This window comes from Balaenoptera acutorostrata, chromosome 4 (genome assembly GCF_949987535.1).
Source record: "Balaenoptera acutorostrata chromosome 4, mBalAcu1.1, whole genome shotgun sequence".
Taxonomy (NCBI): Eukaryota; Metazoa; Chordata; class Mammalia; order Artiodactyla; family Balaenopteridae; genus Balaenoptera; species Balaenoptera acutorostrata.
This window is the reverse complement of record NC_080067.1, coordinates 73,449,866-73,471,811: the sequence shown is the minus strand read 5'-3', so window position 1 is coordinate 73,471,811 and position 21,946 is coordinate 73,449,866. Positions and strand designations below refer to the sequence as shown.

General features: G+C 37.9%; 1 protein-coding gene across 3 annotated transcripts in view; it reads right to left on the bottom strand.

Moving 5' to 3' along the window:
* Positions 1-21,946, bottom strand: part of IL1RAP (interleukin 1 receptor accessory protein) — a 123,768-nt gene that overhangs the window by 41,300 nt on the left and 60,522 nt on the right. For all 3 annotated transcript variants that reach the window (XM_007195207.2, XM_007195209.2, XM_007195208.2), the window contains exons 3-4: positions 5,833-6,118; positions 1,831-2,017 (exon numbers count right to left, since the gene is read on the bottom strand). In XM_007195207.2, coding sequence (XP_007195269.1) covers positions 1,831-2,017; positions 5,833-6,118 — 473 coding nt within the window. The remainder of the gene's footprint in view (positions 1-1,830; positions 2,018-5,832; positions 6,119-21,946) is intronic.

The window sequence follows — 21,946 nt, the reverse complement described above, 5'->3', positions numbered from 1 at the left end:
GGCCATATTTTGAAATATCATTATGAACTTATGGATTTAAATTTAATTCATGAGATTCGACCTATTGCAATTAATATCCTTACTAAAGTTCAAATTGTTCCATCTTTGGCCAATGGAAAACTCTTAAAGTTGGCTCCCTAAGTCACTTCATTAATGGCTTAAACAGAGACAGATACTAAAATTTTCAACTAGGATTGTAGAATTGTCTATTTCTTCCTTCAATTTTGTCAACTTTTCCTTCATGTATTTTGAAGCACTGTTATTAAGCATATATACTTTTTTATTATTTTCATGCCTTCCTGATGAGTTGACCCTTTTATTATTCTGAAAAGTCCTTTCTATCTCTGATAATATTAATCATCTTACAGTCTACTTTATATGATATTGGTATATCCATTCTAACCTTTTTATTTGTATTCATCATTTATTTTTGATCAAAATTTTTTCTCCATTCCACTTTCTTTTAATCTTAAGGCATTATTTGTTGTGTTTATTTTCTGTTTGCTCCTCTTAGTTTAGATTTATTTCTGAAATAATTAATTTTCTTCTAAGTTTTTACTGAGTTGTATAATTTCTGGAATTTTCTAATTTTTATTTGTTATTCTCTCTCATCTTGCATCACTTCTTAACGTCTTTGTGCCAATTTTTGAAACAGTAGGTTGCAATAGGTCGTTCTGGAATGCTTTTATTTTTTTCTATAGAAATGTTATTCTGCTTCTTATTCTCCTTTTTTTCTTATAGCTTCGAATGGGATTTTACCTTGATTCTTTTTGTTGCTCATTATTATGTAAAACTAGTTTTTCTGAGCTTTAGGATTTGGCAGGATTTTCCAATTTCACAGAGATCCTTCTTCAAAACTACAGTCTTGAGATTTCCTGATTCTGTTCTGCTCCTCCATTCTCAGCAGGTTCTCCTTCCTTCCTCTACATTACCCTGATCCTGTTTATTTTGATTCCATTCCTAGCAGTTTTTCCTCAGTGTGGATGGTTGTTTTTCAGAGTTCCGAGGCACTAGAACTATTCCAATTCCTTCAAAATGTCTTGCTATAGGCTTCTTGGACTCACTCTCTATTAGAGAGCAAAATTTCAGCTGCTATTCTCAAACTGCTTCACCCACTGGCTTTTTGGGGTTTCTCCTGTTCTTGAGCCTGCCAAATGCCATATTATTTCCATCAGCTTCCTTCTCTATAGACTCTGATTCTATATGGTTTGTACTGGTGATTTATCTCACTTATTTTACTGAAAGTGATTCTTATGCATAACTTGTCACTGAGTTTTGTCTTAAATGTTTTTCAGGAGTTTTTGGCTTTGGCTCAGGTGGATATTTGAAGAGATTAGAAAACTATGCTGCTGCCCCAAGTGTCATCTTCCAACACTTTCATATTTTGATTAAATGCTTTTCAAAGCTCTCAGATGTGTAATAGACCACAGATCAACTGTGCCCACAAAGGAAGGCAAACATGAAAACACATACAAATAATAAAATACAGTACTTATTAACCAAAGAGCTGAAATTCACCAGATGAATTAGCAGCTTCTGACTTCACTCAGCAGTGAGTAGAAGTGGGCAATATTTCTCAAATTGTATTTCACAGGAAATTAATAGAAATAAGGTAGTTCTGGTAGTCCAGTGAATGTAATTTAAGACATGGTGGGTTGAGGCAAAGCATCTCCACCACTTCCTTTAAAATGGTACAAAGTGAGGAAGCAGTAAAACGTTTGTATAAAGTTATTAAGGAGGAAATGATGATGAGAAAAATCTGTTTCTATATTAACTCAACAAATAATCATTGTCATTTTAGAGAGGGTAAATGCCCTCTAGTTTGCTTACCATATACCAAGTGATGGTTGGCTTGACACTAGAAGGAAAAAATCCATCTATGTTTGGACAAGTGATCTTCTGAACACCATATTCTAAATATAATCTATGCACTGGAAGTTTCATGGGAGAATTGAAGCAGCTATCTTTTTGAACCACTTCCAGAGGAAATGCAACTTTGCTGCAATATGTAGTGTTCCTGAAAAGAAAAATATGCAATGAATGGGCAGTCTCATTTGCATTTGTTTTGATGCAGCAAACACATTAAAATGAGCTAAGTGAAGTACTGCTGTGTATTGAGACTTTATTTATATATTGAGTTCATGTAACAATTAAATGTGTTATGGAGGTATTTCCTATAACAACTGACACAACAGAATAAAAACAGACACAATTAGCTACTATTGATAAACTATTTAGATTTTTAGATATGTACCTAAACATACATATGTGTGTGTGTGTGTGTGTGTGTGTGTGTGTGTGTGTATACTCATATATATAATGTTTAATTTTACCCTTAAAACATTCTTAATAACACTCAGTACTGGTAAGCCACAGGTAAGAACAGCATATTAACTCATGGTTGATAATGGTATAAACGAGTTCTGGAAAATTAAATATGTTTCCAAAAACATTTTTAAAAGCCTTAGCCTTTACCCTTGTAATCCTATTTCTGGAGATTTTTTCACATGATAGACATAGGAAAAGTGAGAATAGAGAGAGCACATGATCAAAAATGCCCATCCTGTGCTATATCAGCAAGGAAGATATTGGAATCAGTAGAAAAACTTATGAAAAGGAAGACTGTAAAAAAAAAATCATGGTACAACCATCCAGTTATTGTACACATATATAAAAATGTCAAGCATGAAGGAAAAAACTAACAAACACATAAAACATGTTAAGATGGCTGGGGAGGGACTTCCCTGGCGGTCCAGTGGTTAAGATTTCGCCTTCTAGTTCAGGGGTTGTGGGTTTGATCCCTGATCGGGGAACTAAGATCCCACGTGTCTTGTGGCCAAAACACCAAAATATAAAACAGAAGAAATAGTCAATAAAGACTTTAAAAATGGTCCACATCAAAAAAAAAAATCTTTAAAAAAAGAAAAAAAAAAGATGGTGGGGAACTGTATTTATACCTTTAATGTTTGTGTAAGTCATTTCATCTGCCTGGAGGGTTCTTCTTTTCCCATCACCCTACCTTTCACACGGAGGTCTATGTCATTCTCTACACACCCCATATCTAAATTAGGACTCTCATCCTCTCAGCACCTTGGACAATTCCTTGATTGAATTTATCATAGTTCAAACAACGTCACGACCATATGTGTTTTCTTTTATTTCTTGCATCCAGTACAGTGCCTAAACTTTCAGTAGGCACTGAATAAATATTTGTTGGATACATGGAATATACATAAAACTGTATTACATAAAGGAAAACAATAAAGGGAGTATAGATAATAAAAATAAGTGATTTTTTAGGGTGATATGTAAATGGGTCATTCATTGTCCACCCCTTTTTGTGATTTCTATTTAAGACATATTACATATTCAATAACTCATTAATTAAGACTAAATCCAATGGAAAGTGTGGGAGAATTCACTACCCTCCCCAAGATGGGAGGAGAGAGTGTTTAAGGATGACTTATGACAATGGTAATAAGGTGGAAAGGGAGAGTGGCAGGCACAATCTTTACCTACAGGTAACAAAAGGTCTTCCAAGTAGAAGCATCCTATAGGTGGAAGTTATAGAAGGTAAATTTCAGCTTAATAAGATACATTTCCTGACTATAAAATCCAGTGATGAACAATGAATGGACTGACTTTTCCAGCTCCGTAAGTCAAATCTGGATGTTATCTTAATAGAGGTACTGAAGCAAGAATACAAGCAGTAGAATCCTGAAGGATGAATCTTAACTTTATTTTCTTAATGACATCAGGTCTATGATTTCACATGGTTCAGTTTAAGGTCATTCTCAGTTTAGGAATCACCACAGGGCAATGGGAAGCTTCTGGTACCCCCACCAGATAAGTTTAATTCAAATTTTCTTTAGAAGATAGGCAGACAGGTAAATTGAAGAGATGGCAATCTGGAAATTGATAAATAACACTAAAGGTATACTCAGGCCTAGAGAGTCATGAGCCCTACTCCTATAATATAAAAGAAGGCTGGAAAAGTTTGGGGGAGAGCTCTAAAGAAGTAGTGGGTTGCTAAGGAAAAAAAAAAATAGAGATACTGAAGCACTAGAACGCATAGTAGAGACCAAGGTCAACCAGAAAGCTACTGATGACCCTTCCCCAGGTATTTGCCAAGGTGTATGTGTGAAATGTTACTAGATTAACAATTGCCAAAGATGAAAAGGAGCTCAAAGAACATTTAGGCCAGCTTTCTCATTGTGTGGGTATAGATACCAAAGCTGTATTAGGGCATAAACAATGGGCACATGAGCATTTCAGGCTCCTTGGAAGCTCACATCCCAGTCTAGAGTTCACTCCAATAAAATTAAATAGAAGGGGTAAAAGCCTCAGAAGGGACTTAAGAGGTTACAAGGGACTCCCAAAGCCACAGTGATCAGTATGCTTTTTTCTGTGATACAGAAGTCCTTTCTCACTAAATCATAAGATTGTTTAAATTTATCAAAACAGAGTCATAGTTCTCCATCAGAGAACAGTTATAACATCCATGAGAGACAAGGAGCATTCAGAAGAAGGTCTGGGCTTACTTATTATTCTGCTATGGTCTTCTGTTATTGTTATGTCATCCAGCTCTATCACTATGGGCTGAATTGTGTCCCCCACCCCAAATTCATATGTCGAAGTTGAGTACCTTAGAATGCAACTGTATTTGGAGATAGGTCTTGAAAGAGGTAATTAAGGTAAAATGAGGTAATATGGGTGGGCCTTAATCCAATATAACTGATGGTCTTATAAGAAGAGGAGATTAGGACACAGAAGACACAGAGGTGAAATGATGTGAAGACATGGAGAGAAGATGTCTATCTACAAGCCAAGGAGAGATGAATGAAACCAACCCTGTTGACACCTTAATCTTGGAATTCTAGCCTCCAGAATTATGAGAAAACATATTTCCATTGTTTAAGCCACCCAGTCTGCGTTATTTTGTTATGCAAGCCCTAGGAAAGCCAATGTACTATTAAATAGTAGGAAACTATCTTTAAAAAAAAATTCACAACCCAAATGGGAGTTTAAAAAATAAAATAAAGCCTGGAAGCTAAAAAGGGACCTCAGGAAAAAAAGTAGCCAAAGTACTAAGCCTTAAAATGGTTATTTTTCAGAAGGACCCTCAATGTTTTCAAGGTGTTTTTTTTTTTTTTTTCCAGAGGAAAAACAAAATTAATCTGTTGTAAAAGGAAAAGTGGTATATTGTGAAGTAAAATGCAAAATGTACATGAACTTTCAGAAAAAAAGTGGATTTGAAAGAAATTTTGCAGTAATGGTAGGGTGCTTTGGATTATATTCTTAGATTCCCAGAGATCTGGTATTCATTTGCTTTTTAGGGAAATTTTGGTGGAAAAGTTTGAAAAGCACTGTTCGAAATATATTTAATGCCTCTCAGATATTGTTTCCTTTATATGGCATCCTGAGGCTTTATTTGTGCTAGGTACTTAAAAAGTTGCCAAGAATAACAGATATGAATGGGTCCTACTGCCTGCCCTGTTCATTGTCCAGGGAAACAGATACACCTTCAGGTGAGGCAGAAGTGGAGGCAGATTCATGTCAGGGAAAGGGAACAAATGAACAAGCCTCCACCTCTAGACAACCCCGATGTATGTCAGGTTTGAAAAGGAACCACCTATTGAGAATGTTCTCGGAAGCTCAATCATTTTCTCTGCACACCTCTTTCAGCTAACCTCAGCTAAGCCAATGAGGTGAAGTGTAAATCTCTCTACATGCTTCCTTCTTCCCCTTCCCACCTTCACAGCCCATGCATCGTTTGGAAAACGGTTCAGGAACGAAAGGGAAAAGAGAAAGTCACCACAAGAGTCAGGCTACCTTAACATGCAGGTATAGTTGCCTGTGTCATTGAGGAGTGTGGGCCGGAACCAGAGCACATCTTTCTCCTTACTAATGCGGTTCTCAGGGAGGCGGAAGTTAATCGGCTCCTCAAGGTCCCGGTCCTGCCTTGTCCAATACCAGATCAGAGTAAGGCCTGCTGAATGGGCTGTACTGTAGTTATATTTCAAGAAGTGTTCAAAGAGTGGGCACTTGATACGAGCTGGCTCATCTTCATACACTTGGATCTGCCTCATGGTATCTAGTCCCCAGTCATCACAGCGTTCTGGAACAGTCAAAAAGAAAGAAAAGGCAGATGAGTCATCTCATCTCCAGAGAACACACCTTCTCCTTAGGATACCCCAGTATTTTCCAGACCCTCTTCTCGGGTCATATTCATTAGCCTCTTTCTAATAAATGCATGTAATAGACAGCTGTGGTGTGAGGAGAATTCCCCTCATTCATTTATTATCTTTTGACTATCTATTGGATAACAGTGTGATCTGATAGCTTGATCCTGTTGAATCCTACAAAGTATGGGGGAGAATTTCACCTGGAAAAGAAATCACGTGCTCTTTCACTCCTCTGGGGACAAAAGAGGTTCTAAGGAGAAAATTGTAACTGAAATGGCAACCCTCTAAGATTCCCAGTTCTCCCCTGGTCTTCACTGTCCAATAGCAATAAAATGCAAGCCACATAGTTAATTTTAGGTGTCCTAGTTGCCACATTAAAGAAACAAAAAGAAGCAGGTAAAATTAATTTTTATAATGTATTTTGTTGAACTCGATATATCCAAAACATCCCAAATATTGATAAGCTATTTTACACTTATATTCTTTTTTTGTAATAACTCTTCAAAATTCAATGTATTTTACACTTATTGCACATATCAATTTGGATTAGTCATGTGTGTCTACTGGTATTAGATTAGACAGCCAAACTGACTACAATACACAAGAAAGCTTCCTAGTAAATAAGAGACCACATGTAGTAGAGCTGAGGCACCCTTGCTGACAGCTGCACCCTCCGGAAGCACAGCCGTCAGACCTCTCCACAGCTGACCAAAGACGTAAGAGCAAGCTCAGCCTATATCAGCTGAGCTGAGCTTATGTCACCAGAACCACCCAGACAAGCTATAGACTCATGAGCAATAATACATGTGTAATAAATTAAATGAAGTTTATGATCGTATGCTGGGTAACATTTTGCTAAGCCTAACGTTTGCTAGGCTTATCTGCATAAGCAGATAGCTAACAGAACAACTAAATTAGGGACTACTTTAATTTTGAAAAAAGCAAAGAATTTGAAGCTTTATGACTTGCAAAATGTTTTGTAAGTAAGTAATACATTTCTAAGTAAATAATAGACCTCTGGGAAATCTAACAAACTGACTTTTCCAAGAATCAACAAATTTTCATTGTTTACAATTGCTACGCTTCATTTAGAAACATGTTTTAAAATCCAATATACAGAGAAAGAACTGGAAAGATCAAAGTGTTGTTCACATTAATACAAATTGATAATAAAATATTTTTTATTAAACATCCATCATAACGTTCTTTAAATATATATTCATTAAAACTGCATAGTTGCAGAATTAGCTCCTTCAGTTTACAGGAAGTTATAACCATAGTTTTTTCAGTTAAACATGTCAGATTGAATACATGCATCCAATTTCACTGCTTTATGAAACTCCACTAAAACTAAAATAATTTTCAAGATGTAAACCCAAGTAATAGCAATAACAAGAGGAAAGATAATAGCAACATCAAATGGACAAGTGGTGACCAGCTTAGCACATTTAAAACGAAAAATCCTAAATGAAGAGGGGAGAGCTGGAGAACAAACCAATCTGCAATGCAGAATGCAGAAAAAACCCAGGAGGAGAAACTGTCAGTATCAAGATAAGTAATCACTAGTACCATACACTCAATATTTCTGGGTTCTCTTACTAGGCATATTGTAAGATTGTACTTTTATGCCCTTCTGAAATAAGGGGATGCCATGTGACTCACTTTGGCCAAAATGATGTACTGAGTGTCACCTGTGTTGAGTGTTTTCAGGGCCAGAGTATATTTCACCATGCTTCCTTTTCTTCTGCCTTAGCAAATATGAAAGCATAGACGTTGAGACTCCTTTAGCTTGGTTCCCTTGATATGGATGACACACAGCAAAGCTTTGCTCTTTTAAGTCATAGAGAATTGGGATTTGCTTACTACCAATATGAATAATCTATCCTATCCTGGCAAATGCAACCAGATACCTTAAAAATAAGCACATAGGTGGGACAGTAAAATAAGGAGAATTGGATGAACGCTATGTCAAAAAGTGACATCTTTGGTTCCAACCCCACCCTCCTAGCACTCAGTAACCTTTCCCACTGAGCTCCAAGGATAGGAGCAGCCAGACCTTTACTCTCCAGGCAGGAGAATGAATGAATCTTCTCTAGAAAATCTGACTACTTTCAGAAGAAAGATCTAACAATCTTAGTATCAGAGTTTTTTTGTTTTTTTGTTTTTTTTTAAACTTGTACAGCCATATCATCATATCATCCAATAGAAAAGCTCAAGGTTAACAAGTCCCACATTCACATTTAGAATTTTTAATCAGCTTCTTAATCACTTCTTCTTAAATATGAACAAACAGCCCCAGGAGACATCTGAGAAAAATCTCTACTATAAAAGGTAACATCCAAAGAAACATTGTAAAAGAAAATTTGATAAAACCAAGATTATTCAAGAAAAAGAAATCTTTTAAAAGAAAAACAAAAAACTATCATTAACATACTCAGAGAGATAAGGAAACTTTTATATTCATGAAGCAAGAACAGAATGATATAACAAAGGAATATTCAGAGAAAAAAAGTTTATTAAAATTAAAAACATGATTGAAGAAAGGTAAAATTTAATAAATGGTTTATTTGGAAGTTAAATTTGAGAATTTTCTAAAAAGTAGAGTAAAAAAGAAAAATAGAAAATAGAGAAGAAATTTAGACCAGTCCACGAGTCTCAACATCTCAATAGTAGGATCCCCAAAAGAAAGAAAATAAAAAGAAAACTCTCCATTAAATAATTCAAAGCAAAAACAAATCTCAGAACTGAAGTCATAATCTTCTAAATTAAAAAGACCTGTCAATTGCCCCAACACAGTGAATGAAAACAGACTTACACCACAAAAATATTTTTTAAAACTGTGGAAAAAGAAAAGATTATATAAACTACCAGCGAGTAAGAAAGAGGAAAAAAATAGTCACATACAAAAGACTAGGAATCAGAATGGCTTTGCAACTCTCAAAAACAAGACTGGAAACTAGAAGATAATGAAGCAATGCATCTAAAGGAAATTTATTTGCAATCTTGAACCTTAAACCCAACAAAACAATCACGTGTGAGTGACATTTTCAGACACATAAAGACTCAGTAATTTTATATCCTATGTGCTACTTTTTCAAGAAGCTTCTGGGAGATTTGTGCCAACAAAATGAGAGAAAAAACAAGAAGAAGGAAAACAGGAGATCAAGGAATAGGGGATCCAATTAAAGAGAGAGGGGAAGGGATTCCCAGAATAACAATGCAGGATATCCCAGGAAAGCAGCTATGCAGTAGGGCTTGGTGGTAAATCAGTGTAGATAGAAAAAAAAATGGAAACCCCCAATAAAGAAAAACTAATTGTAACTGATGGATTATCTGATTAGACTAGCCCTGTGAAAAATGATGCTGAAGGGTAATTGAAAAGTATGAAAATGGTTACCAAAGGATACTAATTAGAGTAAGCATATGAAAGCAAGGCAATTCATAACTTCAAAAAATAAGAAAGGTAGGGCTTCCCTGGTGGCGCAGTGGTTGAGAATCTGCCTGCCAATGCAGGGGACACGGGTTCGAGCCCTGGTCTGGGAAGATCCCACATGCCGTGGAGCAACAGGGCCCGTGAGCCACAATTACTGAGCCTGCGCGTCTGGAGCCTGTGCTCCGCAACAAGAGAGGCCGCGATAGTGAGAGGCCCGCGCACCGCGATGAAGAGTGGCCCCCACTTGCCGCAACAAGAGAAAGCCCTCGCACAGAAACGAAGACCCAATGCAGCCATAAATAAATAAATAAAAATTAAAAAAAAATAATAAGAAAGGTAACATAATCATAGTTCATTCATATCTGAAGACATATTAATTGAATGATTATTGATTCAACCAAATATTGCAATAATATTATATAGAGAGGTATGAGTAAGGAAAGCAAAGGGGATAGCACTTTAGAGAGAGAGTCCTTATTTACTATAATTTAAAAAAGTGAAGAGATAACACATAGGGTTGACTAAATGAAAAATAACAATATACACAAATTGGTTAGCAAACTATAGATAGGAAATGCCAGAAAAAATAAATAAAATCCTCAAAAGTTGTTGTCTCTGAAGAAGAGAACTAGTAGGAGCAGAGGAAAATTATGACAGAAAGAATACAATTATTTTGGTACCCCTTTAATATATTGGCCTTAAAAAACCTCCGTGCATGACGTGCTTTGAAAATAATTAAAATATTAATTAGAAAAAAAAAAAAAAGGAAGGAAGGAAGGGGGAAGGAAGGAAATATCCACTGTGTAATACAATTGGCAAAGTCCCTCTCAGTGTCAAACCATCCTAATCATACCTACTTTCTGTGAGAAAAAAGTATTGATTTTGTTTTTTAATTCCAAAATTTGTATTAATATGCATTGGCAGGACATTCATCCACTTTTAAATTATAAGATATAGTTGAAAGAGACAGAGAGAGACAGTTGGCAGCTGATGGAGTCTGGAACTGCACTATATTAAGTTTGTTGTCTGGATGAAATAAGATGCTACTGCTTTCTATATTTCATAAAAATATTCCTAATGCTGTTCCTAAAGGCCTCTCTGTCAAGAGCTTTAAACTATTTGCTCAAATTTGAATGATTTTAGAGGCAAGGCTATAAAATGAAAAGTATCATTCTCCTTGCAACCCCACTCAACAATACATCTCAATTCAGATCACCCCAACTTGGGTCAGTAGAACACAGTTCTGATATCATGGCTCACTTTTAACAGGAACACTGGTAAATTGGAGAGAAGGAGGAAGCTATTCTGGGGGTTAATGTTACCTTGATTAAAGGAGACTTTTGGATACCAATAATATAAATTGTTACTTTGGCCCTGGGAAGTCTTTATGGCCCTGAACAATAATTAACACCAAGACAGATGACAAGTGACAGGTGGATTTTTCTTTTGTAAAGTAGGAGAATGTTAATTGTGAAAAGGGAGATGGAAAAAGAGAGCTAGTGTAACATAGCAACCACAAGGATATACTCAAGCAGACCAATCTTGGAAGAAGTATGAAATGGAATTTTGGTTATCACTGGGGTAGACTGTGGCAGAGACTGACTAAATGTTCATTAGTCCTGTTTTCTTTTCCTCGGCCCATATGAAACCTACATATCCTTAGCAATTGGGTTGGGGCCATGTGATTTGGTTCTGGCCAATGAGTGTGGCCAGAGATGCTGTACAACTTGAAACTCCCAGCATAATCTTTGGTGCTTTCTCTTTCCCTTCCATGGAATCCTTGAAGAACAGAAATTTTTGAAAAGTGCAGCATCACAAGATGGAAGGAGCCCAGATTCCTGCCATCAGTCAAAGCAGAGCTTCTCAGGAAAGCCATCTCACTTTCAAAGAGTTGTCACTGTGTTAAGCCAAATCTCTATTGTTTAAGCCACTGAGATTTGGTGGACATAATTTGTTATAGTGACTAGTATTGACTAATAAAGGAAGCCAGAATTTTCCTTTCATAACATAACAATAAATCAAGAGCAGACAAGAGTTATTTTTAAAATAGCATATGTTAAAGGCCCTTACATACTAAAATTTAAATACAGGTCAATCAATATTTTTGGCTAATTCCATAGACTTAATATTTTTTCAACCAAATTAAATGCAATACAGGATCAAGGGGAAAAGATATCATTATACCCGCTACGTATCTCCCTTACGGAATGTTTCATGGGCCAAATGCATATATCTATAAAGTGAATCAGACTCCTCTATAATAGGGACCAAAAACACACATATTAGTATTCATGAACATTAACAAAAATGATATGATTTTTTTTTTTTTTTTTTTTAAATTTAGGTGGGTGAGGGCTTGAGGCTTGTTTTTTTTTTTTTTTTTTTTAAATTTATTTATTTAATTAATTAATTTATTTATTTTTGGCTGTGCTGGGTCTTCGGTTCGTGCGAGGGCTTTCTCTAGTTGCGGCAAGTGGGGGCCACTCTTCATCGCGGTGCGGGGACCGCTCTTCATCGCGGTGCGCGGGCCTTTCACTATCGCGGCCCCTCCCGTTGCGGGGCACAGGCTCCAGACGCGCAGGCTCAGCAGCTGTGGCTCACGGGCCCAGCCGCTCCGTGGCATGTGGGATCCTCCCAGACCAGGGCTCGAACCCGTGTCTCCTGCATTAGCAGGCAGATTCTCAACCACTGCGCCACCAGGGAAGCCCTAATATGATTTTTATTGAGTTTTTTCTTCGCCCATTTGAAATTAGTTCTGTGGGTTTTTTAACTTTCTCTAGCCAGCCACCTGAGGGCATTTTGTCAGAGGTTTTTAAATTATTCAATGAACAAATAAAAATAAAATCTATGGCAACGGGCTGGAGTGTCACGTAATACCAAATTAATTATACGATTCACTTCAGGCACCAGCCGAAGAAAAGACTGGGGAAAAGGCTGTTATGCAAATAGATTTGTCTCTAATAACAGCAAAGGGAAGTTAGCGAATTACTGGCACAACGAATTACTTTTTTGTTTAAAATGTCCCTTCTTAACCAGTTTACTCCATAGTGGAAATCCTCTCTAAATTGGCCCCTCATCACAGGAGAACTACAAAGTCATCAGTTCCCTCAGCCAAAGGATTTCTTAAGGCCGGGACTTGGTGCCACAGAGGACTAATGGAAATGTGCAAAGCCGACGCAAAGCCAAGTCACTGGAAAATCCAACCCACGCTCCTGACAGCAATTAGCATTTATATAGCAGGGTATACATTTTAACTAATTAATCTCACAACACCCTCTTGGGCTTTCATGCCCATTCCCACATTACATGCCAGGAAATGAAGACAGAGAGATTAATTGACTTACTTTTGCCTGAGTGGTAGCACAAATAAAAGCTGCCTGAACATAGATCTGGGAGGCTTGTCCCAAAGCTATGTTCACACATTCAAAGCAAGATATTTCCCACAGGAAAGCTACTCATATTTTTGTATTTATTAAATATTTACTGAAAATCTGCTGTGTTGTGTGCTATGGTAGAGAGACATGCAGATATAAGAACTCAAGAAGCTCAGGTATAGGAAAAAAAGAAAAAAAGAGGACTTTTTTTTTTTTTTTCAGTTCAGAACAAAATTTTAATTTACAGATTTGTATATTAACCTCAGGCAATCAATATGTTATTGTAGATACTGCTGTCGAAAGGAAATTTTTAAATATTGGAAGACCTAGGTGGAATTAATTTCTGTATGTTATTATTTTCCCTGTGCCACATATTTGCCATATGACTTTGGAGAAAATGCTTCCCTTCTCAGACTCAGATTCTCCATGTGTCATATGCCCATCTTATAGTGCTGTATGGAAAGCAAAGGGCCAGACATATGAAAGGAGCTCAGTACATATTAGCTGGATCTGCATGGGTCCTTGTCCATCAAGAGGTTAACAATCTTGGAAAAAGAAAGACATAGATGCAGAATTAACTAAATGAAAATAGCTGGTAGAATGAATCAATCAACTGTTAAAACAGGCTTCTAGGCAGGATTATAGTCATTACATTAGTATAGTATAGATAGTATAGTATAGTATAGTATAGTATAGTGTAGTATAGTATAGTATAGTATATACAGGTGTGGGTAGAGAGGGTAGTCCTGAGATTGGGTTGAGATGAGAACCAGGCCCTTTTAATATCCCATCTTAGAAGCCAATGTGAATGAAATCACCTTAAAAACACCCATCAGCACATTCTATCTAAGGCTGAGGGCAAAGACTAAGTCTAATGGAAGGGCAGAGACTAAGCCTGAGGGTGACTTCCTCTCTCCAGGTCTATGGCAAAGACTGTTAAACATGTCCCACATACCATGTCCCCACACCCTTCTTTTTCTAGTATATGGGAATTTTCAGTTGGGCACATAGCCATTCAGAATAAAGGCTATATTCTGCAGCTTTCCTCTCACCTGGATATAGTCAGGTGACAGTTCTGGGCAATGGGATATGTTTGAAATCGTCATGTGGTAGATTCCAGAAACTTTCCTTGAGAAACACTGACGTATCGTATGTTTCCTGTGCTCTTGCTACCATCCCATTTTTTCCATCTTGCTGCTGGGAACATGGATGTGACAGCTGGAGCTACCTTATGGACTATAAGAATGAAGGTCACACCCTAAAGATGGAGGAATGTGAAAGTGAATGGAGAAGGGACCTTGAATAAGTATGGAGCTGGCTTATCAGCCCTGAATTTTCTACCTCTAGATTTTACATAGGAAATATGTATTTTTTAATATCCTTGCTACTGAACGTGTGATCCATGACCCACTACCATCATCAGCATCCCTTGGGAGCTTGTCAGAACTGCAGACTTCCAGGCCCCGCCCAGACCTACCAAGTCAGAATCTACAGTTTAACAAGATCCCCAGGTGACTCCTATGCACATCAACATTGGGGAAGTATTAATGTATTTTTGTCTCCTTATTCACAGCCGATCATCATTCTAATTGATAAAAATGTCTTATTTCATCTCTTATAACAAGTGGGTTGTTGAACTATTTCTGAGGTTTTATCTACCCCATGATTCTAGGTTTTTGATTAATATTTACATTGAAAAATATATTCCTTTTTGTTCCTCAGTGGAAAAAATACTAAAACTATCCAGATATTTTTCTAGCAGTGTCCTATTAATTAACCACCAGTTTTCAAAAACAAAAGAAAAAATCTACGAACTACATTTCCTAGAGTATGATTTCTGTGGAAAAAAGATGACTAAAACTTAGGTATTTTTTATTCAGAGGAGAGCTACTCAAAGGTCTAGAAAATGTTGCTGAAATTTAATAGTTGTCAACCTAGCCATCAAAAGGAGAGAGAGAAGTTCCTGGTGGGGGAGGAAAGCTGGAGTGGCTGTGAGCACCCATGAGACATCCTCAGGCTGCTTGTACTGTTCAACAATACTGAGCTACTAACTGGCAGATGGCTTTCCTGGACCAGATAATTAGACATACCTTACTCCCACCAAAGAAGGGAGTTTTCTTGATTGAGTAATTTAAAAAAAAATAAGAACTAGCTCTGAGCAGATGATAAGATTTGCCAGATAAGGAAAGAATGCCAAACTCAGAAAGTGGGTTGGGGGAGGGTGAAGATCCACAAGTTACAGCTTCAGCTTTGCAGAGGTTGTTAGGGTCTGTTGCTACAACAAGTTTTATTCCAGATAGTGTACAATGCCTCCCTGTGACACTGGGCACTTATCTTTACACTGACCTAAAGACTGTTATTTTATATCAGTTAGAAGTGGTAGTCCTCACAATGAAAAAAAAAAAAAGTAGAGAAAGTCATTACCAGGCAAACATGAAAATAAAGATGAGAAGAGGTGAAAAGGGACAATGAAACCTCATAGATAAAAACAACCAAACCTATGAAGTTTAAATCCAAAACATATACCAAAGTAGGTGATACTTGAAGTTACAAAATCCAATCATCTGAAGGATGATGTAGAGTTGAGATCTTTCAAAGTCTAATTATTGTTATAGGACCAGCACTCTAGGGTCTATGAACAGTTTGGTTTTCATTCAGTCCTGCCATGTAGCTGTTCCTCTCTTAGTCTGTGAACGTGAGTGTCACTTTCTACAAAGTTTTCCCTGTGGCAGAGGACTTGAGAAAAAACCATGTGTGCTCTAGAAATGTTTACAGTTCTCAGGTCTACAGGAGCTGCTGAAGGTCTCCAGGCTCACTCTTCGTCTCCATCAAGTCATTTCCCAACTGGTTTTTGCAGCACCAACAAAGAGACCCTTCATCATCATGAGTTAAGGTCCAAGAAAGGTCCAACAACCACCCTTCCTGTTGCTGTGCATAATAAGGAGGAACATGGAAGAGCATCATCTAATAGCTACCTAGAAAACGCTTCGCTTTTCTCACCAAAGTGGCAGTAGGGGTTAGCAGGCTAAAGAATGGATTATGGGTGTGCTGCCTCTTTTCCTTAAAAAAATCACTGTAATGAGCATCCTCATATGGCTGAAGGGAATGCTTTTCTTTGCAGGGCTGTTGTGACAGTAAGTAAACGGGCTTATGTCAAGTGTGGCACAGTGCACTAGGGAAACTCTAAGCAGTCATTAGCTGGTTTTTATGTTATTTTCCCCAAGCAATTTTTTTCTAATCCATGATTAAGATGTAAATATCCAATTACTATTCTCATATAATAATCAAGCAACTTTTACTCTCTTCATTTTCATTATTACACAATATTTACTCAGGGTCTTATGAATGCTAGGGCTATAAACAAAATGTAGCAAAAAACAAAGTCTCTGCCTTCAAATTTCCATGCAAGAAACAGATCCTCAGCATTGGAAGTAAAGGTATTTTGGGCAGCATCATAGAATCCCAGAACACAAGGGTCTTAGATCTGGTGGTAGCCTTCTGTTCCAGTACGATAGCTGGTAATACCCCCATTTTACAGATGAGGTGAATGAAGCCAAGAGAGGATAAAAGACAGGTCTGAGAGATGGGCTAACATTATACGATAGAGGTGGGGAGTGACCAAACCTGAAACTCATATCCTGAAACTACTTTCTCTATGGAGTCTCTGGAGTCTGACAACCCCAGTTCAAATCATTCTGCTACTTGCTAACCATGTGAGTATGTGCAAGTACAGTAAATATTCCTCTGTCAAAGAAGGCTGGTTTGAAGACTTAAGAGACAATGTTCTTTAATGTGTTTAACAGAGGGCTATTCAGTAGTCCTCACTATTCTTAATATTATATTCCTCTCTTTCTTGATTCCAAACTGAGTATGGACAATTTCAAACTAAATGTGGCCCAACAAATGTCATCATTCAACCTATGGGGACTCACCTCTAACACAGTGTTTGAGGGTGTTAGACTAGAGGGGAGTTTTTTAAACATTTATAATTATCCTCTCATTTTACAAATGCAGTAACTAAGCTCAGAGAGCTAACTTGATGAATGGCATAGAGCTCATGAATGGCAAGCACAGAATCACTTCTTTTCGGTCCAAATGTCACGTTCTGTCTACTCTAACATTCCAGTAAAATGCATATCTACACAAACATTCCCAGTTGGTGTTGGGAATGTGAATAGCACAATAGTATATTCTCCTTCAAAACAGAGGTTGAAATAGGCAAAAAAAAAGCAAATCCAGGAAGATTGAAACAGATAACAGTAATACTGGAGCATAGGAGGTAACTCTACATGCATTCTACGTAATCAAGCCACCCAATTCTCCTTTTCTTTTTACAGGTGAAGAAGCTGATATATGGGATATGGGTCTTATCCTTGAGGCTGATACTCAAGTAAAGTAGGTAGCAATGTTGCCCATAAGTATGGCACTCGGAAAGAAAGATCCCATACCCCAGCTTCCTCACATGTAATAATACATGAAGCAAAATATGAAGCTAATGTAAGTACCTACCTAGCAGACCTGTTGATAGGGGTAAAGAAGATCATATATGCGGTATTATATGCTTGGGTGCATAGTAAGAATGTAATAAATTTTAGGTACAATTATTATTTTGATTTTCACAGATGAGGGAATTAAGACCTGGAAAGATAGCAGGAAGAAGTATTATGTGCATTTGTTTTTGAGTTTTTATTGCACTTTACCAGATCCAGGACAGAAAATCCAAAATTAAATTTGAGTCCTAAAATGTAGAACGCAGGCTAAGCATAAACCAACTTCTTAATTAGTAAAGACAGCCAAGCAATCACTTTTCTCCATGATGAAAATTTAAAGCCCTCCACATACTCAAAATGTCTCTATAACCCTCCATCCCCACATCTCACGTCCCAGATGGAGGGTGAGGGGGGCTTGTTCCGTGAAAGTACATCAGGGGCCTTCAACTTTCAATTAAAAGCTATATAATTCCCATGCCTCAAGATTTGCAATCATATTCTATAAACAACTACCAAGTCAAAAAAAGAAAAAAAGAAAAGAGCATTTTGTGAGCCTTGCCAGCAACCTCCTCAGAAATTCTCAGGAAATTGCCTGGAGTAAAAGGGCGTTTGAGATCTTCATCACCTGCCAGGGGAAGAGACAGGGGCTACAATCCTGCCAGTACATTTAAGAGAGGCATCACCTGTGAAATGCCAGTGTAGTCTCATTCAATTTTAATAATGTGTCAAGCATGTAGATTTTTCTTGAAGGCTGGTAGTGACAAGCAGGAAACAAAAGATTCTGATAGAAAATCAGGTGAAGCAAGCAACAAAAGCTGAGCATTAGAAATGGGGTCTGGGAAACGTCTGGCAGTGAATGACGATGGGGCAGTAGGAAGAATTCACGAGGTAGGGGTTCCAAGTGGCTGGGCTTTCCGTGGTCCCTCAGGAAGAGAGCAGTGTTAGCTCCCAAGGGGAGAAGCAAGGTCTTGGGAAGATAAATGCCAAGATTAAATCAAGGGCCAAGTTTCTGAATGTTTAAGCCACCCGTAATCCACTATGCATCTGAAAAAAACACTATGGGTTGGAGCTGGATGGGGGCCTTACAAATCATCCAGTTCCAGGACACATTATACTGATTAGGCTTTGAGACCAGAGGGGTGAAGGAATGCCTGAGTGAAACACTGGGTTAGTACCAGAGGCAGGATGAAACCTTCCAGATTCCCATATCACACATGACTTCTGCCTATAAAACCAATTACAGAAGAGAGTTTATACCACACTTACATCAGTTTCTGTTTTTCTTTTCTCCTGGCATATCAAAGGTTGAATTTTTATGCTTATATTTATGCTCAGCTTCTTGAGTCACTATAGGGTTGAGAACATTTGCCTCTTACATATTTATTGCTGAAGAGAAAGCAGAAAACACAAACCAACTTTCCTGAACTCCAGAGCTCTTGAAACATAGGAAGCAAAATGGGAGAATAAATTTTCAATATAGGAAGCAAAAGCAAACACCCCAAAGAAATCAAACGTAGAAGATTTTAGCTAATAACCCTACTATTATCAGCTCTCTTTCACGTGATACACACATTCTCCACTGACACTCACGAGGGGATACATGCCAGTGTTCTGATGCTGAAAAAAAGCAAATAATTACCATAAAGTAGAAAAATGAAAATAAGAGAAAAATAGGTGCTAGATCAGGAAAAGGGTCTGCAGTCATACCAAGAAGGCTTTTAGGAGTTTCAACATACAACTTTAACTGTCCATGTATATATCTGTTTTGTGTGCGTATGTGTCTACCCAAGGTACACATCCCAAGGCAAAACTGTCAAGTCAGGGCACTCTTCTCTGGGTACTTTTAGCCTCCCAATGCTGTGGTTCCCTGCCTCGTGGAGAAAGTCATAATGGAGGTGGTTGATTAGAAATGGCTTTTTATTTTCATACTCTTTAAGTCAGTAAAATGTCCCAAACTTATTACTCAGGAATCAGTGCCTACTTCCCCGCCCTCACCACATCCAAAGATTATAAATCTGTAATTGTTAACAGAGTCCACAATAATTTATACTTGACACGGCAGTTTCAGACACATCGTATTCTTTGATCACGGAGGTAGGGGTTGTTGCCTCGTTTGGGGGTTTGAAGAGGCTCAGAGAGTGACATGGGAAGCTCACAGTGCTATTGGGCAGTAGAAGTTTCTGATTCCAGAACCAGTCCTCTCTCTAATGATCCTCTAAGACTCTCTGGTATTATACTCAGTCCTTTGGCTTCTAGTTTGGAGACTATATACAATCTTCCCTCAAATACTCCATTCACATTGATTCTTGAGCATCTTAAACCATGTTCTTTCTGTCTTACAGCTAACTGCTGAGACTTTTCTTTGACTGTAGAAATTCATCGTCAGACAGATATCTTTAAACTTCCTTGCCATTCAACAGAGGTCCTGAGGTACATCTAGTAGTATTCTTTATGGAGAATAACAACACAGGATCAGGAGACCTGATTTCTTGCACTAACTCTGCCAGTGAGACCACCATTATTATAATAATTACCACCTAATACTGAATGCTTTCCATATGCCAGGAATTAAGGGCTTTACATTTATTGTCTCTTTTAATTCTCATAACAACTCTTTCAGATGGTTTTATTATTGTCCCCATTTAACAAATGAGGAACAGGAGCCTTAGATAAGTAAAAGAGTATCTGCAGGATTACACAGTGTTAAATTAACTAAACAAAGAGGCCATTAGACTGAGGTGGCTGTAATGTCCTGGAAGCCTACTTACGCAAACCAAAACCTAAGCTGGAATGCTTCAAGGTCAAGAAAGTTGAAACCTAAGGACAATCACTCACAAACAGCCAACTGGACTTTCTCAACTAATGCAACCACTTAAGCTGTAGCCAATCAAATGCTTTCCTTGTCTTGCTTCCACCTCTTCTCTATAGAAGTCTTGCCCCTGGCTCCCCTCTGTGGAGTGCTCCTAACTATGTCCAGTTTGATGCTGCCCAATTTGCATCGATTTTTGCTCAAATACCCTCTTAAAATTAAAAAATTTTAATATGCCCCAGTTTATCATTTAACAACAGCAAGTAAGTGAGAGAGAAGGATTCTAACACATATCAGCCTCATTCCAGGGTCTAAAATTTAACCATGACTGTGGCCAAGTAACTTCCCTTTTCTTGGATTTTATTTTTTCATGTATAATACAAGGAAGTAAAACCAGACGATCTCTAACCCTTTCCATCTCTATAATACGATGGGTTTATAATCAGTGCTAACTTCAACAGTGTTTTCTAGCCTGAAACTTAAAAATATAAAATCAAGCCAGTTTTTCAAGGACAAGAGTGGGAGTGGGTGGACACTTGTTAACAGAAAGTGGGACAAACTGAATGAGTCTCTTTAATAAGGAGCATAAAATCCATGATTAGCAGTTTCCAGCATCAGAAGACACATATCACAGCCAAGAGGCAGTGGGGCAGATCACATCTGTCTGAATTAAAGAGTGTCATCATGTAGTCTTGTTTCCAGAGGAGACTCTGAAGCTATCTTCATGCTCAAGTTTCTCTCACAACACACACTTTTGAAAAGCAGAGGAGTCAGAAAAGTTAGCTTGTCCTCAAAGGCAGCTCCCTCAGGTATTAGCTGCCTCTGTCTTATTAAATATGGTCAGGCATGACTCAGCTCCTCTATCAACTGTCTGGGAAGGAGAACATTTCATGCTGGTAGAAAATCACCTTAAGCAGAACAATGGAAGGCATTTAAGGTACACAGTTAGAACTGGGTTGCTTATTACTCAAAATCAAATCACCCTTTTCTTATTCTAGACAGGAGAGCATAATCACAGCCAAGAGGGAAACAAGACTGCACTTGGCTTAGAACACATCGGATCACCCTGTCACCTCCATTTACAACTATCAGCCACTCAGACACCTCTTCTGTCTGGTTCACAAAGCAAGGGGAACCGTGGGTTATGCCATGTCTTTCAATCAATAAACCCTCAATGAGAACCTACTACATGCAACAGTTTATAATCGGCTCCAATGGGGGGATAAAGACACAGGGAAGACATGGTTTCTGCCCTCAAAGGTCTCACTATCTGGAGAGGGCAGACAGCCAAATAATTAATCTCAATGCAAAGCAAAATAAAGTAAATGCGAAAAAGAAAAAGATGCAATGTGTCATAAGAGGGTAAAAGGAGCTCTTAATTCTGACTGCAGGGGAGGGTGGGGAGTTCAATGAAGCCTTCACAGAAGAGATAACATCTGATTTAAGCCTGAAAAATGAATAAAATGTGTGCTGACAGATACAGAGGGAGGAATCCAGGCTGATGGAACATTGTAAGTAAAGGCAGGGAGGGCAAGGGAGCCATAACTGGTCTGTAAATCAGCTGGGGTTGGATTACAGAGGGTGGGATGGTTTAGTTGAGCATGAGAGTGGGAGACTAGGATTATACAGGGTAAGGAACTCTGACTTACGAGTGC